Below are 20,173 nucleotides of genomic sequence, written 5' to 3'. Positions count from 1 at the left end.
TTTAATAATATTTGACAATTATTTATAAAAAAAGTGCAAGACTTATAATTTTATAAAGATAAATTTTAAATAAATTTTCTGGTATTCTACTATTCATATAAAATAAATATTTTAAAATTAGTGTTTGTGTTTTTCTCGCCGATCACTTGCACTGTCACTTATCGGTACACTGCAAGTGTGATTTAAAAAAAATAATAATAATAAACAATTCATAATTTTAGAAATTTTGCAAATATTATCTAGTTAGGTATTGAAATAAAAAGATTTTTTAATAGCATATTTAGTGGTTCTTTTAGTTCTTTAGCGCATAAATGCATGTATATTTAAAGGTTTTTTAGGGCATGAAGGCCTTAGTCTTAACTATAAATAATTTTTAAATATTTTTTAACTTATAACTGTTGTTAAAAACATATATTTTACACTGCAGTCATTCCATCTCTATTAGTTATTTATATTTGTATAGTCGTTATCATCGATTAAAAATTTTAACTTACCTCACAATTTAATAATTATTTATTTGTTGACTCATTGTCTACCACGGAGTTGCTATACAAAGTACAATTATTTTGTTATTTACTTGGTGACGATGAACGAAAAAGTAATCTTATCACATATTATGAAGTGTGTATAATCTAATACATAATTTTTGTTCAGTAGAATACATTTTGTGACGTTAGCTTTAATATTAGAGTAAATTTACCTATTATAAAATTTAAAGCTAAGAATATTATCTAGACAATGACATACGATTTTAATGATATTATTATTTTAAAGTGAGTTAAAGGTATGTAAAATATAACAACTTTAAAATGTTCATAATTCACTTTAAAATGATAATATCATTAAAAGCATATGTCATTGTTTAGATAATATTCTTACCTTTAAATTTTATAATAGGTAAATTTACTCTAATACTAAAGCTAACGTCACAAAATGTATTCTACTGAACGAAAATTTGTTATGATGTATGTTAGTAAGACAGAGACAAGCGGGTATGGCGTCCTCCCATAGTGGAACAACGACGCAGTTATTTGTATATCCATTATTAATGATTTATAGTCAATGCTTATAAATACCATAACGCATGTTATGAATTCATATAAAATAAATAATAATTCTGATACATAAAAAATTATGAGATATAGGTGTTTTAGGAAATTATCTTGAACCATTTCATATTTTTTGGAGTTGATTATTCTGTTCCTAAATAATTTTAAATTTTAAGCATGTTCAATAAAATACCCTACTAAGTATTGATGATCTTTCATGATAGTCATATTGCCGCCCCTACAATATTGCCACCCTGTGTGAATGCACTGCCCTCACATGTCTTCCGACGGCTCTGAGTGTCATATTACATATTTGTAGGTATTTAGGTATAATTGTTCCACCGGTATACCGTCTTTATTTTAAAAACGATATAACGAAAATATTGAATATACCGATAATACTAAAACTACCGAGATATCGAAATTAGTTATTTAATATTTTAATCTATTTTCAAATTGTACAAAATTTCCAGTGGCAAAGATATGACATAATATTATTTTTTTTTTTTTGTAACACAGATACGGATCTGTATTGTTTTTTTTTTTTATCGTTGTCGTGTGCTGTTTATCATCATCTTCGCATTCGTATCTAAATTGAAACTACTAAAATATGATATACGAGTATATATCACAAAAGATTATCATCGACCGTCAGTGCTTTGTAGTTTAGTTTGTGGCGTTTGTGCAGTGTTACGGCAGAGTTAGTACACGTGATTGAATTCATATAAAGCAGTATTGATACAGCAGTATTAGGATTCAAAAGTGTAGGTAAGTTATTCATTTTAATTAGTTATATTTTAATTTAGTATATTAGTATATACCTACAAGCACGGCACTAGAATTTTTTTTTAGGGAGGGCAGAGTGGGGCAAATATTTTTTTTACATGGGCTAAGGTTTTTTCAACAATCAATGAGATTATTTAAATAAAATATAAATATTTTCGTATCATTTAACTTAACATAATATAGCTATTGGCTATATAGTACAAACTTTTGAATAGTTAAAAATGTTTTGCTAAATATTTTTTATGTATCTTATGTAAGAAAATGTTTAATCATAGACCTTCAACAATTATATTAATAATAATGTATAAAAATGATAATTTCTTTATTACATACATTTGTGAATGAATTTATGTTAGTAAATAGTAGGTTAATCCATAGTAAAAAGACCAAAGATGTTATTTGTTCAAACTTCATTAATATTCAATTATTATAATTTATAAAAAACTTAATTCAAAGTTAATAAAATAAAAAATTTAACTTTATTATATCATACATATTTTTCAATAGGGGGGCTGGCGAGGGGGCTGAAGTTTTTTCTGGGGGGGGGGGCTAGAGCCCCACCTTGCTCCGCCCCCCTTTGTGGCGTACCTGTATGCCTACCTTATAAGTTATAAGTAGGGCTAAGATTTCTATTATGCATTTGCATGTTTTTTCCTTAAGTCCAAATTGACTGGTTGTCAGATATGTCCACGATTTGGCTTATTCTTGATTAAATAGTACAATTTTTTTTTTTATATCTTTGCATATTTTGAACATAATGCATATAATTGCAAATATACATATTTTGTTAAGAATCTTTTTAATTTTAAATAGTGTTTATCTAATAAACGTCTAAAATTATTGGTTTATTTGTCGAATTATCGTAAACATACTACCTATTTTAACTAAAATGAACTTACTAAAAATATTATATAAACGATGATTATAAAACGGAAGAAAAAGATGTTAATATTTCTTTAAATCCGAGACAAATCACGTCATTTAAATTTGCTCCAACAACATCGTCAATATAAATCTTTGATATAATCGCCTCGTTCACATTTGAAAATTTAAAAAAGATAATTTAATAATAACATGTAATAATTTTAACTAATACTTAAAAAAAATTGTTTTTTGCATATTTTGGTAAAATACCTAAATGTACCAACATGTTTACTGTGTCTCATGCGTAATATAGCAACACGTAATTCTATGATTATAGATTAGGAATGACAATTCCTATTTTCCTGTATGTTAAACGGGTCGTTTTTTAATATTATAAAAATAAATAAGTTATTAAAAACAATAGAAATTAAATTAAAACTCGCTTATCTTGATAAAAAATAATCTGGTCATTATTTAACGATATTTTCGGTAAACCGATTCATACCGGTATAAAATATCATACCGAAATATCGATATAAAAAAAATACCGTCACCCCCATAGTGAAAACTATATTAAGTATTTAATTTAAAGATATATTTTTTATGAAAAAATTGAAATGCTATCAATACAAGGAATTATAAATTTATAATTGTATAACTAAGCTAAGTTGAAATTAGTTTATAACATTATAACATATTAAACTTGTATCCAATAGGTATTGTAACTATTATTACAATGTTACATCTTACTCAAATGTGCAATAAGATTATATTAGCTAAACAAACAGAATCTATGTATTACTGTATTTTAGGATATGTTGATTATATATTTAATCAAAATTATTTTAAGTGTAAAAACAATACATTGTGTAAAACTTTGGGCTTTTACGGCTGAAAATAAAATGTTTGCTTAAAACATAATGTGTTCACTGTTCAACAAATAATGATTATATGTATACTTAACTCGTCATAAGTGGTCTAATCATTGAATTTATAAATATGTCTTGTTCCAAAATCAGCTGAAATCTACATAAATCCTGACCACTTCCAAAATACTCAGTAAAGTATACTTTTAAATATTTAAAACAGCTCAAAATATTATAATTTTTATTGATGTAATAAAGCAGTATTAATGTCCATGGCGTAAAATATAAATACGAGTTTTGTATAATGGTTAAATTAGCCATTTCAATATATAATCTACTTCACAGACTTGATTATGTAGATTAGGTACTACTGATACTAGGTTATATCTATGAGCATCTAGTGTACAAAAATAAATAACTTAATTTGTATATTACAAAATGTGTTTAATTTCGTTAAACAATAACATTTGGTATCTTAGAAGGTAGAACTTATTTTTTTATCATTTTAATAAAAATTAATTTATAATTTTATATTATACTTAAACAGATAATGATTTCTATACAAATTATAATTATTACTAAATTGTGTATACCTGTATGACCTGTATGTATAATTTAAATTTATTCCATGAATTATTGTTAAATAATTTTTTTCTGTATTGGGTATTCAAAATATTTTCAAATCATATTAATGGATATTATTATACATTTTAAAATATTTTGTTTAAACGATCATTGCCCACAACAGTTATTAGAAGTTGTATACACTTCGTATTTACCAAAATTACAAATAATAACGTTATAATATTAGTAGTAGTGCTATTGAAATATACGTATAATATTTTTTACATACCTATTGTAATTAACTTGTAACTAAATCTCTTTCTTTATCATATTTTACGTTATTTTGGAGACAATACTTTATATCTAATACAATATCTTTCAATACTTTATTATTTATAGTGTTTAAATCAATGATGCCAGTATTTCAAAAGGATAAAGTCGTATAGGAGCTTTAAAATGATTGTATTTTCAACGAAAGATGGTATATAAATTTAGCTCAGACCTCAACACTAGTTTAAACCTTCAATCCAAATACATATACATATCATTTATTTTATTACTTGTACTTATTACTTTATCATAAAGAATTATATCTCAACAAATAATCACTAAAGAAATACAAAACGTTAATATTTAAAACTAGGTAACCCTAGACCACAGTTGTAGATTAAACTACTAACGATTTCCACAAATTAAGATTTTGTTAATTATTTGTAATAGTTGCTATAATTTAAAATAATACTGGTATGATATAGGTATACAGATTATATAAAAATATAATTTATTCTATAAATAGAATACCGCTGTCCGAATTGATAGAGTTGTGATATACGAGTAGTATGTAGGGTTTAGACATTAGGTGTTTATATTATTTCAAAAAATGTTGCACTATCTCTAGTTTCTACCATTTACTTGTTCTAGTTATGATTTTTATGTCCCAATAATAAATACTCTATATATACGATATACCTAAAATAGATAATTACTGTAATTAAAGTGCTAGTAGTAGTATTAGTACCCTAGTAATTATTTAAAAATATTGATTAGAACAAGCAATGTAATTTGCAAAGTTTCCCTGTATTTATTATTATTGTACTAAATGGAAATAAATAAAGAAAAATAACTGAAAGTAGTTTCTTCATATTGCACGTTTCAATATAGAATTTTTTACAATCAGGAATCCGATTTTATTTAATCAAGTTTCACAAAAATGAACTTAATTTCAGTTGACGAGAACAATTAATGGAAGGTGCAGATGGTGCAGATTGGTGTCGTTTATTCAGAATGGTAATGAACAATGTTTGTTTCCAATTCGAACATAAAGTGGATTTAGAATATAATGTTATGACCATAAGTAAAATTGTGTCTGTGAACGGAAAAGAAAGGGGTGGTAAAATAAAAATATTTTTAAATGTTAGCTAAATAAAGGTATAATGTTATGTCAGCATATAAATGTTAAAATATAATTAAATATAATTAAATTTGCTATACAGTTTTGTTAAATAAAAACTGTGAATTTCTTTGTTTCATTCCTAATATATTAATGACATCCTGAAGGAAACCATAACTTTGTTCAAATTCAGATGATTTTAAAAACCAATTTATATTATGCTATCTAGGTTATTATTTTATATCATGGTAGTGTTTATTAAATTACAAGTTCACTTACTTTTGGTCAAAATACTGATAACTATTAGTTCTAGTTTCGATTTTTATGTTTCAATAACTGTAATTGCAGCGCAAGCATTAATAAATTATAAATAAAATAAAAAAATTTTATTACTATTATATTATTTATTATTTTTTATAATTTTATTATTTAAGGCTTTATTTACAATTAATAAATCATTAAATATTATGATTAATATATTTATATTAAGAAGCAGCGTTTCCCAAACTCTGATTTGAGCTGGCTCGGTAATTAATAATTTTCCTCTTTGTGACTCGACTCGCCAAAATATTTTACAATTATCATTGTGTAAAAAAAGGAAAAATAAAACACATTTGAATATCAACATATAATTTTATAATAAAATTGAAGTGTCAATTTGTAACAACAATGTAATAATCATAATATTATAGTTACTAATTATATTAAATTATCAAACAAAATGATAAATAATAAAATTTAATGTGAGAATTGTATTAAATTCTGCGACTCGGTATTATATTTTCGTGGCCCGGTAGTGGGTCGCGACCCACTATTAGGGAAACGCTGTTAACAAGGATTAAATATAAAAAATATATACACCTGAACACTTACCATGAATATCAAAACATAATTTTAGGTAAAGATGTACATTTTAGTAAGTAAGTTGTTTTTCAGCTTTAGAAATAAATACCTTAATGAGAGTCTCAAAAACAATAGGAACTATTGAATTTTTTCATCTGTTTCAATGCATATAAAAATATTGAAATTAATTATTTTATATTATAAACATAGATATTAATTATTATATCAGAAGATATTTTTTCCTATAAAGCATTAAGTTGGATTTATCTTTAATTAAAATAAGTACCAAGTAAAAAAAACTTGAATTTTTAATGAATCTTTTTGAAATATTCAGTAGTATTTAAAATAAAAAAAAAAAAAAATTAAAATTAATTTGAAAAAAATAATAATCATAGCTATTATTTTTATTGAACTGTTTTTGCCTTTTTGATATTATTTAAGTATAGCTTTTATAAGTTCTAATAATTTATATTTCTACAAAACTATATAATAGTTTAAAATCTTATATTATATTAATAAAACGAATTTGTAGTCAAACTATAGAATACTTTAAATTATTTCAAATTTATATATATATGTATATATAGCTGTCTCATATCACGCATAGTATTTGGTGATGTCCTATATGACAACCTTTTCAGCTCTGCAAACTGGATAAAATTTAAAATTTATAGAGGTATAAATATATTAAAAGTTTAAATTTTACTAGTATTATAGTAAATTCTGTAAAAATACCTTAAAATATTCCTTATTTGGAATAGAATGAGTAGAATTTATTAAAGTACCTTAAAAATATTTATAATTTTCAATTTTCAATTTTTACAAATTGAATAAATGAGTTATACGACTATATTATTCAGTATTATGTAATTTATTTATTGATATTATTAACATAATTTTCTAAAACTTCAATATTATCTATATAAATATGAGTAGAATCAAAGTTACATTTTTCATATATTTTTCACTATTTCACACAATTTTATGACTGGCACTAGTTTCCTATAGGGTGTATAGGTAAATCTATATATCATGTACAGAACACATGAAACTATTTAGTATTTAATTAATAATAAAAAATGAATGTAATGATTAAAACTAAAATTACATACAATGAAGATTAAATAGTATAGTTAAATAAAACTAAAGACATATTATATATTATCAACTATCATTAGAAGGTTAGAAGTGATTTTAAAATATTATTTAGATAGTAAAAGCATTTGACGTTTATTAAGCGATAAAAATTAAGAAAGTTTAAAATATTATTATAATAAAAACCGAGGAGAGTATTAGATGTATTACTGCTTTTCTTCTGGCTGTTTGCATTTTGGACAGAACCATTTTCCTTTGGGCTTAGTAGTCAATTTGACGCAAACAAAATGGAACCATTCAATGGTACACTAAAATGAAAAAACCGGGTAATTAAAAAAAATTATATTTTAGAAATACTAAACAATGAAACAATATTTATAATAAAAGTAGAACATAAATAAACTTTTAATGGTTAAAAAATCAAATAATATATTTTTGTAAATTAAAGAAAAAAATGTGGGAAAGGGGGTATCACTCTGCTATTAGTAGAAGTAAAGTGTGTTGCTGTAAAAAGTGTATTCAATTTGAGTTCTGTAATATAGCATTGAAAATGTTTCTGAGCGGAGACAGCCTATTCACTAAATATATTTACTAATATTAACTAATTTAAATTAACTTTATTAATATTATTAACTTAACAAATATTAATATTATTGTAAATTTTTATGATATTGACATATTAGATAAAAATGTAAACTTTAAACACATTAAAAAATGAATATAATACATAAATGTGTAATTTAATATTTTTATATAGCTATAAGAATAACTTATGTAGTTATGTGGAATTGTGTATTAAATGTTCAAGAATTTTGAAGTATTTTATAAATATTTTATCATCATTCATAAAAACAAAAATACAAGTATCTTAATACTTTTAGAAAACAATGCTATGTGTAGGAAAAGCAAACATTAACTTTTGGGTGAAAAATTTTTCAATTAATTATCAACCTTTAAGATACAGACAAAATTAAGAACAAATTGTATAAAGGTATATATATATAAGATCAATAGAATAGATAACTCAGATACCTGTCATCATGAATAATAATTAATAAAAATTACTATACTTACATCTGGGTTATCACACCCTATCATTTCCCCAAATGAGACTTGGTTACACAGACAATACTTTGGTTCATTCGGATCAACAGGCATGTCGATTACTGCAGCCGGACGTACACCGACCACTCCACTTCTAGGAAATTTTTTAGGAATTTTGACATCCAATAGTGCTTTTTTAGATGCAGCACTTGTTTTTTTACCTCCTGAAAAATGTTGGTGATTTTAATTTATATTACAATAAATCTACTTAGACGACATAAAAATAATGTGGTCCACAAACCTTTATTTAATTGTTTCTTTTTAATGTCATTGTTCTCGGTCTTATCAAGTTTTTCTAAAAGAAACGCACATGAGGAAACGTCTTAACACTATCATTAAAATATATTCTGCAGATTACTTACTTTTTTGTGAACCTTCCTCAATAGTTTTGGCGACGTTAATGGCTTTAACTTGGTTGTTGGCTTCGTACCACATTAAATATGCATCCATTTTTTTTATTACATCATCCACCTGAAACGTACAATGGAGTAGACTGAAATTCTTAAGTTACCCAAACAACTCAAAATCAACATACCACCGTGTATGTCTGTAGAGACAACTGAACTTTATCGTCACCATACTCTTTTGCTTTCACAAACTGACGTTGTATTCTGTTAAATCTTTTCTTTTTTTTGTCGGTCAAATATTTTTGGTTCTTAAGGTAATCGTCGGTCTCTTTGGTTATGTTGCGTATCAGGTCTTGCGATTTTAAATCGATGTTTTGCAACAGTCTGAGGTTTTGCTGTATCTGGCTAGGAAGGTTGCCCAAATCTAAAATGTGACTTTGTTATTATTTCGTTGAAATGTAACACCAAAAGTGTACTTACTGGCTAGAAACTTGTCCATGTCTGACGGTGAAACCATTATTGAGATTGTATGACTTTTAGTATTTAATGGATAAGAAATAAATAAAAGACACTTGCAAAATGAACAGACGAAGATATGGAATGTTTTCTGTTTTCTGTTTGATCAAATTGTTGAATACTAAATTATACGAATAAATGTCTGTTGTCGATAGTATCGTGTGCACGAGAATACGTGTCGAGAATACGTCAATACGAGACTTTGGTATGGCCGACTAGGGCGTGTATTTACAAAGATCCGAACTATTTAGTATACCTATATATTTATCAGGCTCGACGCTCGACGGTTGGTGACACTGTATGATTCAAAACATTTTTAAAGAGTTCTAATGAAAAAATTGCATTCAAATCGTTAATTACTCTAACGCTGTCCTTCCACCAGCGATTAAATTAAATTTTTCGTACCACAAAATTTTTAGGCAGACAATTACCAATGAACCGTTGCCATTTTGCCCAACCGCATCGGTACGGCGGCGGAATCAGGTAAGACCAGGGGTTCTCCGTTATTTCGATTTTATTGATTTATAAAATATGTGATGTATATATATATACATACGAAACCGGGTGCGCCGTGCGCCGTGCCGCCCAACGCGTCGCGATTGCGTCATTGCGTCAAACTCGAAACCCCCCGCCGCACTCGCCATCGGACCGTAACAACTGCCATTGACGGTTGTGACTGGAGGAATCTGCGTGTCTTATATTTAGAGGGGGCTGGAGCACACCATGTTTTAATGATTGGTGTTTAGGGCGCGTTTCATATATTATTACACGTACATTTTGGCTATGTCAATTACGTCATGTGAGGAGTAAATGAACAACATTTGCGTGTGCGATTGCATTATCGCATTTTTCGCGAAGAAATTTGAATTCCCACATTTACGATACCTAATAATCCAAACAAACCATAGGTACCTTATGAGGATTCGTCGAAAAAAGATATATTATTGTTTTTCTCTACAACCACTTTAAATATTCATTCATAATGCTATAGTCGCGACCATGGGCGCAGGTAGGAAATTTTTCAGAGGGTGTTTTTGTCTAAATCTATATTAATATTATAACATTTTGAATAATTTATTTGTATGTATTGAATAATACAATTGTTTTTTTAATTTTGGGGGGTGTTCGAACACCCAAAACCCCCTCTTACCTACGCCCATGGTCGCGACGTACCCGCATCATAGAAAAATAAAATATAAATTAAAATGAGTTTATTGTTCATACCCGTTGTTTTGGACTTCGACCGTTACGATACCCAATTCCTATTCATAATTAAGTTCAAAGTATTTTTTTTTTTTTTTTTGAGTTAAACCGCTAATGAACTAGTGGTTTTAAAATACGTGTAAATTTTTAATGCTATGCAATAAATGCTTTTGTGTTTTTATTAAAAAACGAAAATTACCAGTTATTATTATAAAACATAAAACTATAAAAGTCATAACAGCACAACACATCTTCTCCTATGATAAAGTCGTATTAAAAAATTACGAAATTAGAAAAGATTCATCGACAAATATTACAATTTCTTCGTCTTCAAATTTCGAGCACGTCCGAATTCCCAATATACAATTTTCTACTTTTATATCATTGTAAAACGAGATTTGTCACAGATTGAACAAGGCAATGTAGCTGATGTAGGTTTTTCTCATTAATTTTAATGAAGGTACCTGTATTAAGAGGGCGTCCCACCCGTGTGTGTTGTCTCTGTCCTACAAGTACGTGACATAGCAAATTTGTGCTCAGCAGATCACGTTTAGCTTCGTCAGTTTAAAAATTGGAGTGAATCGATCTATTATGAAACTTGATGGTAAGAAAATTGTCTGTGTTTGTACGTATGTTGGTTTTTTACAATAGTTCAATTTTTTAGCAAGTTATGCGTATATAACATAGCGCAAATTAAAAATGCTCATAACTCACTTAAAAACTTAATAATCGTAAAAAACCAACAATCAAACATAGATAATGTTCTTACCATCAAATTTCACAGTAGGTCGATTCACTCTAATTTTTAAACAAACGGAGCTAAACGTGATCTGCTGAGCGTAAATTTGCTATGTTACGTACTTGTAAAACGGAGACAATATATGCGGGTGTTGCGACCTCTTGAACAGTGATGAACAAGCGGTGGGTATATCTACAAAAATATTGTAGAAATACCAATCCAAAGTAGTGAGGTGGTTGAATAATGTTGAAACATCAATATTTTCAGAAAAATTAACTTTACAAAATGGCTATCTTCAATTTTTTTGAAAATAATTAAATAAAAAAATATATTTTTTAACTTTTTTACTAAAACATGAAATATTTGTAGCTCTTATCCCTGTGAAATTTATTAAAAAATCAAAATTATGATATCTCCATTATTTCAGGAGATATCGAAATGGGTAAATCCTCACGGGACACTCTGTAACTACACTGTATACATATGTCTTACAAAATACAAATTACTAAAAAAAAAGTTTTAAATGTCTAGTTATAATACTGTTTTACCAAAATAAATGTTAAATAGTGGATTTCACTTTTATAGTTTTGTCGTTAATTTATTTATTTATAACTTTATAAACATAAGTCGTCACACGCCGAGCAATTTTTAGTTATTAGAGAGTCTATCTTATATTTACTATTAACAATCTACACAGACAATGGACATAATGTATATAGCGCAGTTTACGATAAATCGACTGATCTACGAATTTACGATCATTGTATTATTTATTATACATTATATAATTTACATACCTTAGAAATAGTATGACAGAGTTTACTCGTAATTTTAAACTAAAATTCAATATTTATGATTATGTTGTTTATTAATTAATTTGTAGAAACGTCTAAAATGGTCTATCAATTTTGGCCATTATTCAGAATGATATTGAAGTAGAACATGATGATATAACATACTTGATATAATGGCGCAAAAACCAAGAAGATTGGACATTTTATTATAATAATATAATGTAATATATATGTAATAAAGACAATGGTTTGTTTAATTGTTTAATATCATATATTTTTAAAACGCATTATATTGAAAAATAAATTAGTAGTAAGGTCAAAGCGGGTAAGGGGGCAAAGTCCCACATGGGTCTACGGTTACAAAATATTCATATCCCTCCCATAAAACATTTATAATTACGCCTCTGCAACTAGCATTAAAATAATAATTATGATTAGATATGATTTTGCAATATCTGTCAATTTTTTGATAATTTCATTTTTCGTATCTTAGACCTTCTTGCGTTTTTAACTTAGTTTTTTTACATTACACATTGCAAGGGCGTAATTTTTACGATCAGAAACCTAATTTATTTAGATCAAGTTTGACAAAAAGGACTCAATTTTAGTTGATGGAATGTGCAGGCGGTCTAGATTCAGATCGTTTATTTGAATTGGTAATGAATAATAGACAAGGTTTATTTCCAACTCAAACAAGTCGATTTGAAAATAATGGTATGCCCAATTCCAATAGGTAAAATTGAGTTCGGTGGTGGTAAAATAAATAAATTCTCAAATTTTAGCTAAATAAAGGTAAATATATTATTCAGTTTTGTTAAATATATAATATAAATGTTATTGTTTAATTCATAATGTATAAATGACATTCTGAAGGAAATCTTTGTTCAAATTCAAATAATTTTAAAAACTATTTTATATTATGCTATACAGCCATTTAGGTTATTATTTAATAGCATGGTAGTGTTTATTAAATCATAAATTCGCTTACCTTAAGTTAAGATACTTATAACTATTTGTCCTAGTTTCGGTTTTTATGTTTCAATAATAATTATTGTAATTGCAGCATAAACCTTAAAAATTATAAATAAAATAAATATTTTTTTTATTACTATTAAATTATTTATTATTTTTTATAATTTTATTATTTAAGGCGTTATTTACAATAAATAAATCATTAATTATTATGATTAATACTTTTATATTAACAAGAATTAAATATAAAAAATATTTATACCTGTACACTTAACCATGAATATTACAACTTAATTTTATATAAAGGTGTACATTATAATAAGTAAGTTGTTTTTCAGCTCTGTATTATATACAGGTGCGCATTGTTAAAAATTGTATTTGTGGGTGGTTGGGGGAGGGGTGGTAAAATAAAAATTCTTAAGTGTTAACTAAATAAAGGTATAATGTTATATAAACATTTGAATTTACGAAAACAAAATATAAATTGATCAAAGTAGGTACTTACATCGCAATCGCAAAGTTTTCTATTATTGTTAGAACAATTTTGTTTTTTAAAATAACTGTTTCCCTTATGTTGTTATTCTTGTTTCTTTGAGGACAAATAAACAAATAATATCAAAACTCATTCACATTTCACACGATTGTAATATTACAATACAAACTATATATAAATTATTAATTATGAAAGTGGAACCTCGAAAGACAGTAGGACACTACCGAGCGCCGATTGTAAACGAATGACGATGGAAAGTCGTTACGAAAATTCCAATACCGTGTATAAATCCATAGATAAGTTACCTATTTTTAGGAAGTATAATAATGTATATTGTTATAGTCAAGATGGATATATCCACCTTGGTTATTGTCTTTACTGTTTTATATTATAAAATATAATCTAATAAACATTAAACTGATTAGCGTCGTCGATCGTCGATAAAATAGTATTGACCGGTCGGTGGTTTATTTTTGTACCATTACTATAACACATTATTTTTACGTATATTTGTGAAAATGTGCAATACTGCAATAGTCATACCTTAATGCACCTGTTTATGTACAGACAGCATAGGGGATTCCGTTTTTTTATTTTTATTATTTCCATTAAATTTAGAAACTATTCAATATTAGGTATACCGTAAATGTCCACACGATGGTCTACACTATTATCGTGGGTTGCGTCGCGACTATCGTGATAATATCTATCATATTATTACCTATATTTTATAATTATTTATAACTAATTTACGAGAATCTGTTTGTGTAATGACTTTATATGTTAAGAAAATTATCTGTGTTCTCTCGTTGGCTTTTTACTATATTTTAATTTTTAGGTGAATTAATGAGTATGAAATTATTAAATATTTGAAAATGCTCATAATTCACTTAAAAATTAAAATATCGTAAAAAACCCACGAGAGAACACAGATAATGTACTTATTTAAAAGTTTGATAATAGGTCAATTGACTCTAAAATTAAAACTAAAAGTACATTATTGAAACTGGTGAACGAAAATTTACTATATGGTAAGTGTGTAAGATGGAGACGACACATGCGGGTGAGACGTCCTCTTAAGGAAAGAATATATTATATGTTTAGGGCTGGGATTTGTATGTAGGCAAATAAATATATTTACTAAAACATGATAAATTAAGGAATGCAAATCACGTGAAATGAATTTATCATTTGCAATATTTAATTTAACAATGGCGTTCGGCGATATTTTATATTGGGTAAGCGCTAAAATAAACCCGTGTAATAATGTAATAAAATAATAAAAGTTTATTGATAATGATAAAAATCGGCAAAAGCAAAATATTGGGATTACGTCTTTTAAAATATCGATAAGCAATGTACCTATGTTATTTTGCTTGTGTAGTTTGGGAGATAATTTTAAATGTCAAATACGTGAGACAATGATAATCCCGCCCGTTCGGCCGACGACAACAGTTACTGTCTTTAAATGCTGCTTTTTAATGGTCAACATTTCTACGGGTAACTCTGGTCGGGACAGCTATGTTACGTTGATACATCAAATCAGAAAATCAAAAATGCAATTTATACATGCATATTACGTAAAATATTAAGACAGTGTTAACCAAACTTAACATTTACCATCATTTTGTACGGGCAACAAAGTACACGGGGACAGCTAGTTACATATTATTTATAAAATACGTAGGTATAGGTAGGTTTTTTGTTTTGATGTTGATTTTATGTTAGATGTTTACTCATTATTTTAATAATATATATTTAAATAATAATTATTATTTTCCTCATTTTTTTTTTCGAGCTGGTCCACCGTATATATCCACCTTGTTTGTAACTAAACGAACATGTATTAAACTATCTATGGTTCAAGAATAGCCATAGTAATCTAAAATAACATTTTTTTTTTTTTTTTTAGACAATTTAATAAACAAAACAATTAGCAACAATCAGTCAGGTAATCAAAATAGTTTCGCAATAATTGTTAATAATAGATAAAAAAAAATATAAAAATATAAATATTAAAAAAAAGTTCCTCATTTTGTGTCTATACTATCAAAAGTCATACAGGATTGTGCATCAAACGATTATGTTTATACTGTAACTGTATATACTACATTACTATGTATAACATAAATAATACATTACATACAATACAAATTATAATTATAATAACAAATTATCATCGTTGGACTAGTTAAGAATTTTTTTTCTAAATTGCATGTATACTCATACTGAAATATTTAATAGTTAATATTTTTTTAATGTAGGTAAATTTTTTTGTTCATATAAAAATAAAACATGTGCACCATAATTATACATTTTCTAATACGTTATTGCATTTTATTAATTTTAATTTTTTCTCAAGTACATCCATTATAAATTGCGAATGTTATTTTCTTGTAATTTTCGTAATTTATTTTTTTATTACATTTAACATTATTTATTTTTAAATGTGCTTCAATATTTAATAACATTTTTATTACACGGTGAATAGATGGATACGAAATATAAAACTGCGTTTTATAGTACACGCAAAAATATTCTGAACTTTAGTTATTCTAGAGTTCCTTCTGATCGTTTACGTATTACGTTTACCTACTTTTAAAGTTGATGGAAATTTTGCAACAGTTTCTACATAGTTTTAAAGTAAATATTGTAATCCTGACTGATCCACATGTCCACACAATATACATATATGTACGATTGAGTTGATTTTGAAGTAATAAAAAACCATTTTGGTCATTTTGCAATATATGAATAATACAAAGTTGTTCATATAGTATTTTAGGTAATGTGAAAATTTCAGAGTAATCGTAACACCGCCGAGTCCCGAGTATATGAGAATATCGACTTAATATTTCAAGATTAGTATCACAAGTAAACATTACCGAGATTTAAATTTTAAATTGTTTTCATATGACAAAATAACTCACCAATATTATCTATAGACTACAGAAACATTTTTATTGCTACACCAGTATCACCGGTATCGGATACTACCATATTTGTTCAGTACATTGAATTATTATTATTATTTATGTCCATCGACTAAAATGCACGGTTCAGTCGGTTCACCTTTTTCAGTTTGAAATTTCATATTCATATTCCATTTTAATAATTGACACACGTTGACACGTTCACTGTTTAGTGTTTACGCGATACTAATTGCGAATGGAATATAAATACCAATATCTAACGCCGATGTCGCTTACTTTGAAAATATTATCTTTATTACTTTATTAGATATAGGTACTTACTATAATTTATTGCTCTAATCGGAAAATCGGAATTGACAATCAGACAAAATTATAAAACTAATCAAAATATGGCGTAAAAACCAATGACGACCCAATTAATTTGATAAAGTGTATAATATCGACAAAAATATGTTCGATATATACAAATATATATATAATTTAGATTAACAATCTAGAAAAAAACAATTTTTAACCAAGCTAACGATGATAATTTATTTTGGTAATGGAAAATTGTGAAAAGTGAAAATAACAGAAAATATGTATTGTGTAGACTGTAGGTATGTTATTTTATATTGTAAGTACATAAATTAAAATATGTATAATAGTATATACACTAGCTAATTTATCAATCTTGCATGAATTTTAAAAAACGTTTCTTTTTATTATAATATACTATAATAATTAAAATTATACATTTTTTTAAACAAAATTGAATATTAGATACATAACTTTTAACTACCTATCACATTTTTATAAAACAAAAAATTACAAAATCATACAAATTACAAGTTTTTCTATAGAAAAAAAAAAAAATCATTTTTCTGGCTTTTGTGTTTACAATTTTTTATATTATCTACATCTATTTCAGGAGTTTGTAGTCTTTCAAAATTTAATTTTAGCCAAACTTAATAATCTATCCTGCGACATGGTATTACGCATATATTTTTTTTATTAATTTTAATATTGAAAACAAACTTTCAACAGAAGCAGAAGGGGCTGGCATAATAATAAATATCATTGTAACATTATCACGATAAACAGTGCCTTTACTTTACTCTCCGTAGTCCGTGACGCGCTTGGCGATTATTTTTGTTTTATTTTATTGTTATAATTTGTATATAAATCTAATAAATTAATAACTAATAATATTACATTCTTACGTGTTAATCGAAATACTGCTATATTTTTTAAAAATAATTGAGTCTTTATAGTCAATGAGTTATAATTGACTGTTCAGTATAGTAATAGTTTTTTATAATTTTAAATTTACTAAAACTACGTCCACAAGAACGTCAAGAAGCCACAGTTACTGCCTCACTGGAAGAGTAATGGGTATTTGGGTATATATATATCTTTTAAATAATTAAAATTTATCACGTTAATCAGATCCAATAGAGATGCTGTATTTAAAATATTTAAATCGGAAAACAGTGACAACACTTGGTATTTAAAACATGTTAGTTCTACAACTGTGTTCCATCTAAATTTTTTGAATATTTCATTGCTAAATCAGATACATATTTATTATTTTTTTTTATTATATCGTCTGATTGGTGATATAGGAAACTAATAGATTGTTTCGGTAAGATTAAAAATAAGTTTGATAAAAATGTCTTTAATTTACATATATATAATGTATTTGCAATATGTAATAAATTAAATTAAAAAAATTTACTTGATAGTTGATACACCGTAGTTCAGCATAATCGACTTTGAAATTATCCGCGATCGATCGTTTGGCCGCCCCCTGGTGTATAGGTATAAAAATAGTTTATTTAGAGCTTATATAAAGATAAGCTTTAAACTCTGTTCTGTTAAAATTGAATATCTGCCGTCATATTAGTTAATTAGTCGGGAAAACCGGTTGTTTGTGGTAAACATTACTATAGCCGTTCTTCGTTCATTACCCTATGGCAGGGGTCGGGAACCTTTTCTTAGAAAAGAACCATTTTTTCATAAAATTACAAAACTATGATATCCAGGGAGCCGCACAGGTTTGAACAACCTTTCTTTTTTTAATTGTGGTGTATAAGTTATTACTTTATTAGTACATATATTAGAATAAAGATAGTATTATTATTTCATTGAGAAAATGGTAGGCAATAAAAACATAATAATACGTCTTAAATTTAGAAAATATAGAAAAATTTTATTTATCACTATAATAACGCAGGTATAATATAATTTATATTTTACGGATCTCGATTGATAATTATCCAAAGAGCCGCAGGTTCCCGACCCCTGCCCTATGATAATACGTTTCATACACACACGCAAAAATAATAAAATATAATATAAATATAAATGTAAAAGTAGTAAACACTTATAAATAAATTTCATCAAAGCACAATTCAATATGTAATTTTAGTGCATTATACATTTACGCATGATTTTAATAAAACTTTAAAAAAATAATTGTATAAGAAAAAAAAAGTTATAAAAAAAATAAATCAATTTTAATTTAACTCAAATGCGCCCCTTACTTTACTGTGTCCTAGGCAAACTCCCATTTTGCCAACCTCTAGTAACGGCACTGACGATAATATACTGTATTATTAATCAAGATATGCATTGTTTATTGTTCCAGTGATTGTATGGTAACTTTTACCTTTTACAAATCGCAAATTTGGAGTTATACTAGTTAGGTATAGACAATTTTAAAAAACCGAATGTTACAGTTGGTGACAAAAGATCGAACAAATATTAACTGTTTTTTATTTATTTTATAATTTTACTATACTGTTCGTACTAATTCATTATAGATTTTATAGGTATACAATTATTGATTGTACAATTATAAGCACTTACGTTGTCAACACAGTATTGTGTTTTGCCATTTTCTAGTTAGTGTTCGTTACTTGCAGGCTGCAGCCATTGAAATATTGTGTTTAGTGTTTGGTTGGAAATGTAATAGTTCAAAAAAAAAAATTTAGTTTTTAGATTTCGTCACAATGAGAATACATAATTATATAGAGATATTTGTAACTTTAATACAACCTTGAAAAGGCTACAGTAATAAACTCGTAACTTTACTAAGATTCAAAATGTTCACTAGGTACATACAAAGGAAAACTTAGGCTGTGAAATTAATTTTTATTTTTTCGATGTCGGAACAACAAAAAAAATATTTAAATTAAAAAAATAATAGATTTGTAAACAATAAGAACTTTTTTCGTATAAGTGATATTAAACAAATAAAAACGATATCTTAAACATAATATTTTCAACTATATATTGTATATCAAATTTGAAGTCTTAACTATTATACTATAGTACTATACTATATTTTTTTTTTTTATGCGTTTAAAGTTAGAATTTATACGAATAGCAAAGATGTGCTAGTGATATTGTTCCTAGTTAACAATTAGTAATATTTTTGATAACCCGAGGTTTAAAATTTAACTCAACGCTTCTTATAAGTTATCACTGGATAAAAGAAAAAAGATGAGCCTAATTCCATAAATGTTGACTTTATGATCAAAATAGGATATTCACACAAAAAATAACGATATTTTTCATTAATTAATTTTCGTGTTTCATTGAAAAATGAATAACCACACATGTCTACTACAC

At 26.3% G+C, this 20,173-nt stretch overlaps 1 protein-coding gene across 5 annotated transcripts; it reads right to left on the bottom strand.

The window, feature by feature from the left end:
* Window positions 1-7,308: 7,308 nt before the first annotated feature.
* On the bottom strand, window positions 7,309-16,737 carry LOC113556700 (inhibitor of growth protein 4-like). 5 transcript variants are annotated; one of them, XM_026961801.2, is made up of 8 exons: window positions 13,638-13,839; window positions 13,149-13,230; window positions 9,389-9,720; window positions 9,097-9,332; window positions 8,924-9,032; window positions 8,803-8,856; window positions 8,532-8,725; window positions 7,309-7,765 (listed from the first exon to the last, which is right to left on the bottom strand). In XM_026961801.2, the coding sequence occupies exons 3-8, from the start codon at window positions 9,423-9,425 to the stop codon at window positions 7,664-7,666; spliced, it is 732 nt and encodes a 243-aa protein (XP_026817602.1). In that variant the 5' UTR covers window positions 9,426-9,720; window positions 13,149-13,230; window positions 13,638-13,839; the 3' UTR covers window positions 7,309-7,663. The 5 variants fall into 5 exon arrangements, with proteins under 5 accessions (XP_026817602.1, XP_026817605.1, XP_026817606.1 ...); XM_026961804.2 differs by having other exon boundaries at window positions 9,389-9,545; XM_026961805.2 differs by having other exon boundaries at window positions 9,389-9,522.
* Window positions 16,738-20,173: the final 3,436 nt, after the last annotated feature.

This window comes from Rhopalosiphum maidis, chromosome 3 (genome assembly GCF_003676215.2).
Source record: "Rhopalosiphum maidis isolate BTI-1 chromosome 3, ASM367621v3, whole genome shotgun sequence".
Classification (NCBI taxonomy): Eukaryota; Metazoa; Arthropoda; class Insecta; order Hemiptera; family Aphididae; genus Rhopalosiphum; species Rhopalosiphum maidis.
The sequence above is the reverse complement of the archived record's forward strand: the minus strand, read 5'-3'. Positions and strand labels throughout refer to the sequence as shown.

What these genes read in the sequence shown, in the direction of transcription:
- LOC113556700 (XM_026961802.2), bottom strand. Translation starts at nt 9,425, where the DNA reads ATGGTTTCACCGTCAGACATGGACAAGTTTCTAGCCA. An exon ending in TGAGGAAGGTTCACAAAAAA is followed by an intron (nt 8,857 to 8,923) that starts GTAAGTAATCTG and finishes CGTTTCTTTTAG; the next exon opens with AAAAACTTGATAAGACCGAG. An exon ending in TAGGGTGTGATAACCCAGAT is followed by an intron (nt 7,766 to 8,531) that starts GTAAGTATAGTA and finishes TTTTCATTTTAG; the next exon opens with TGTACCATTGAATGGTTCCA.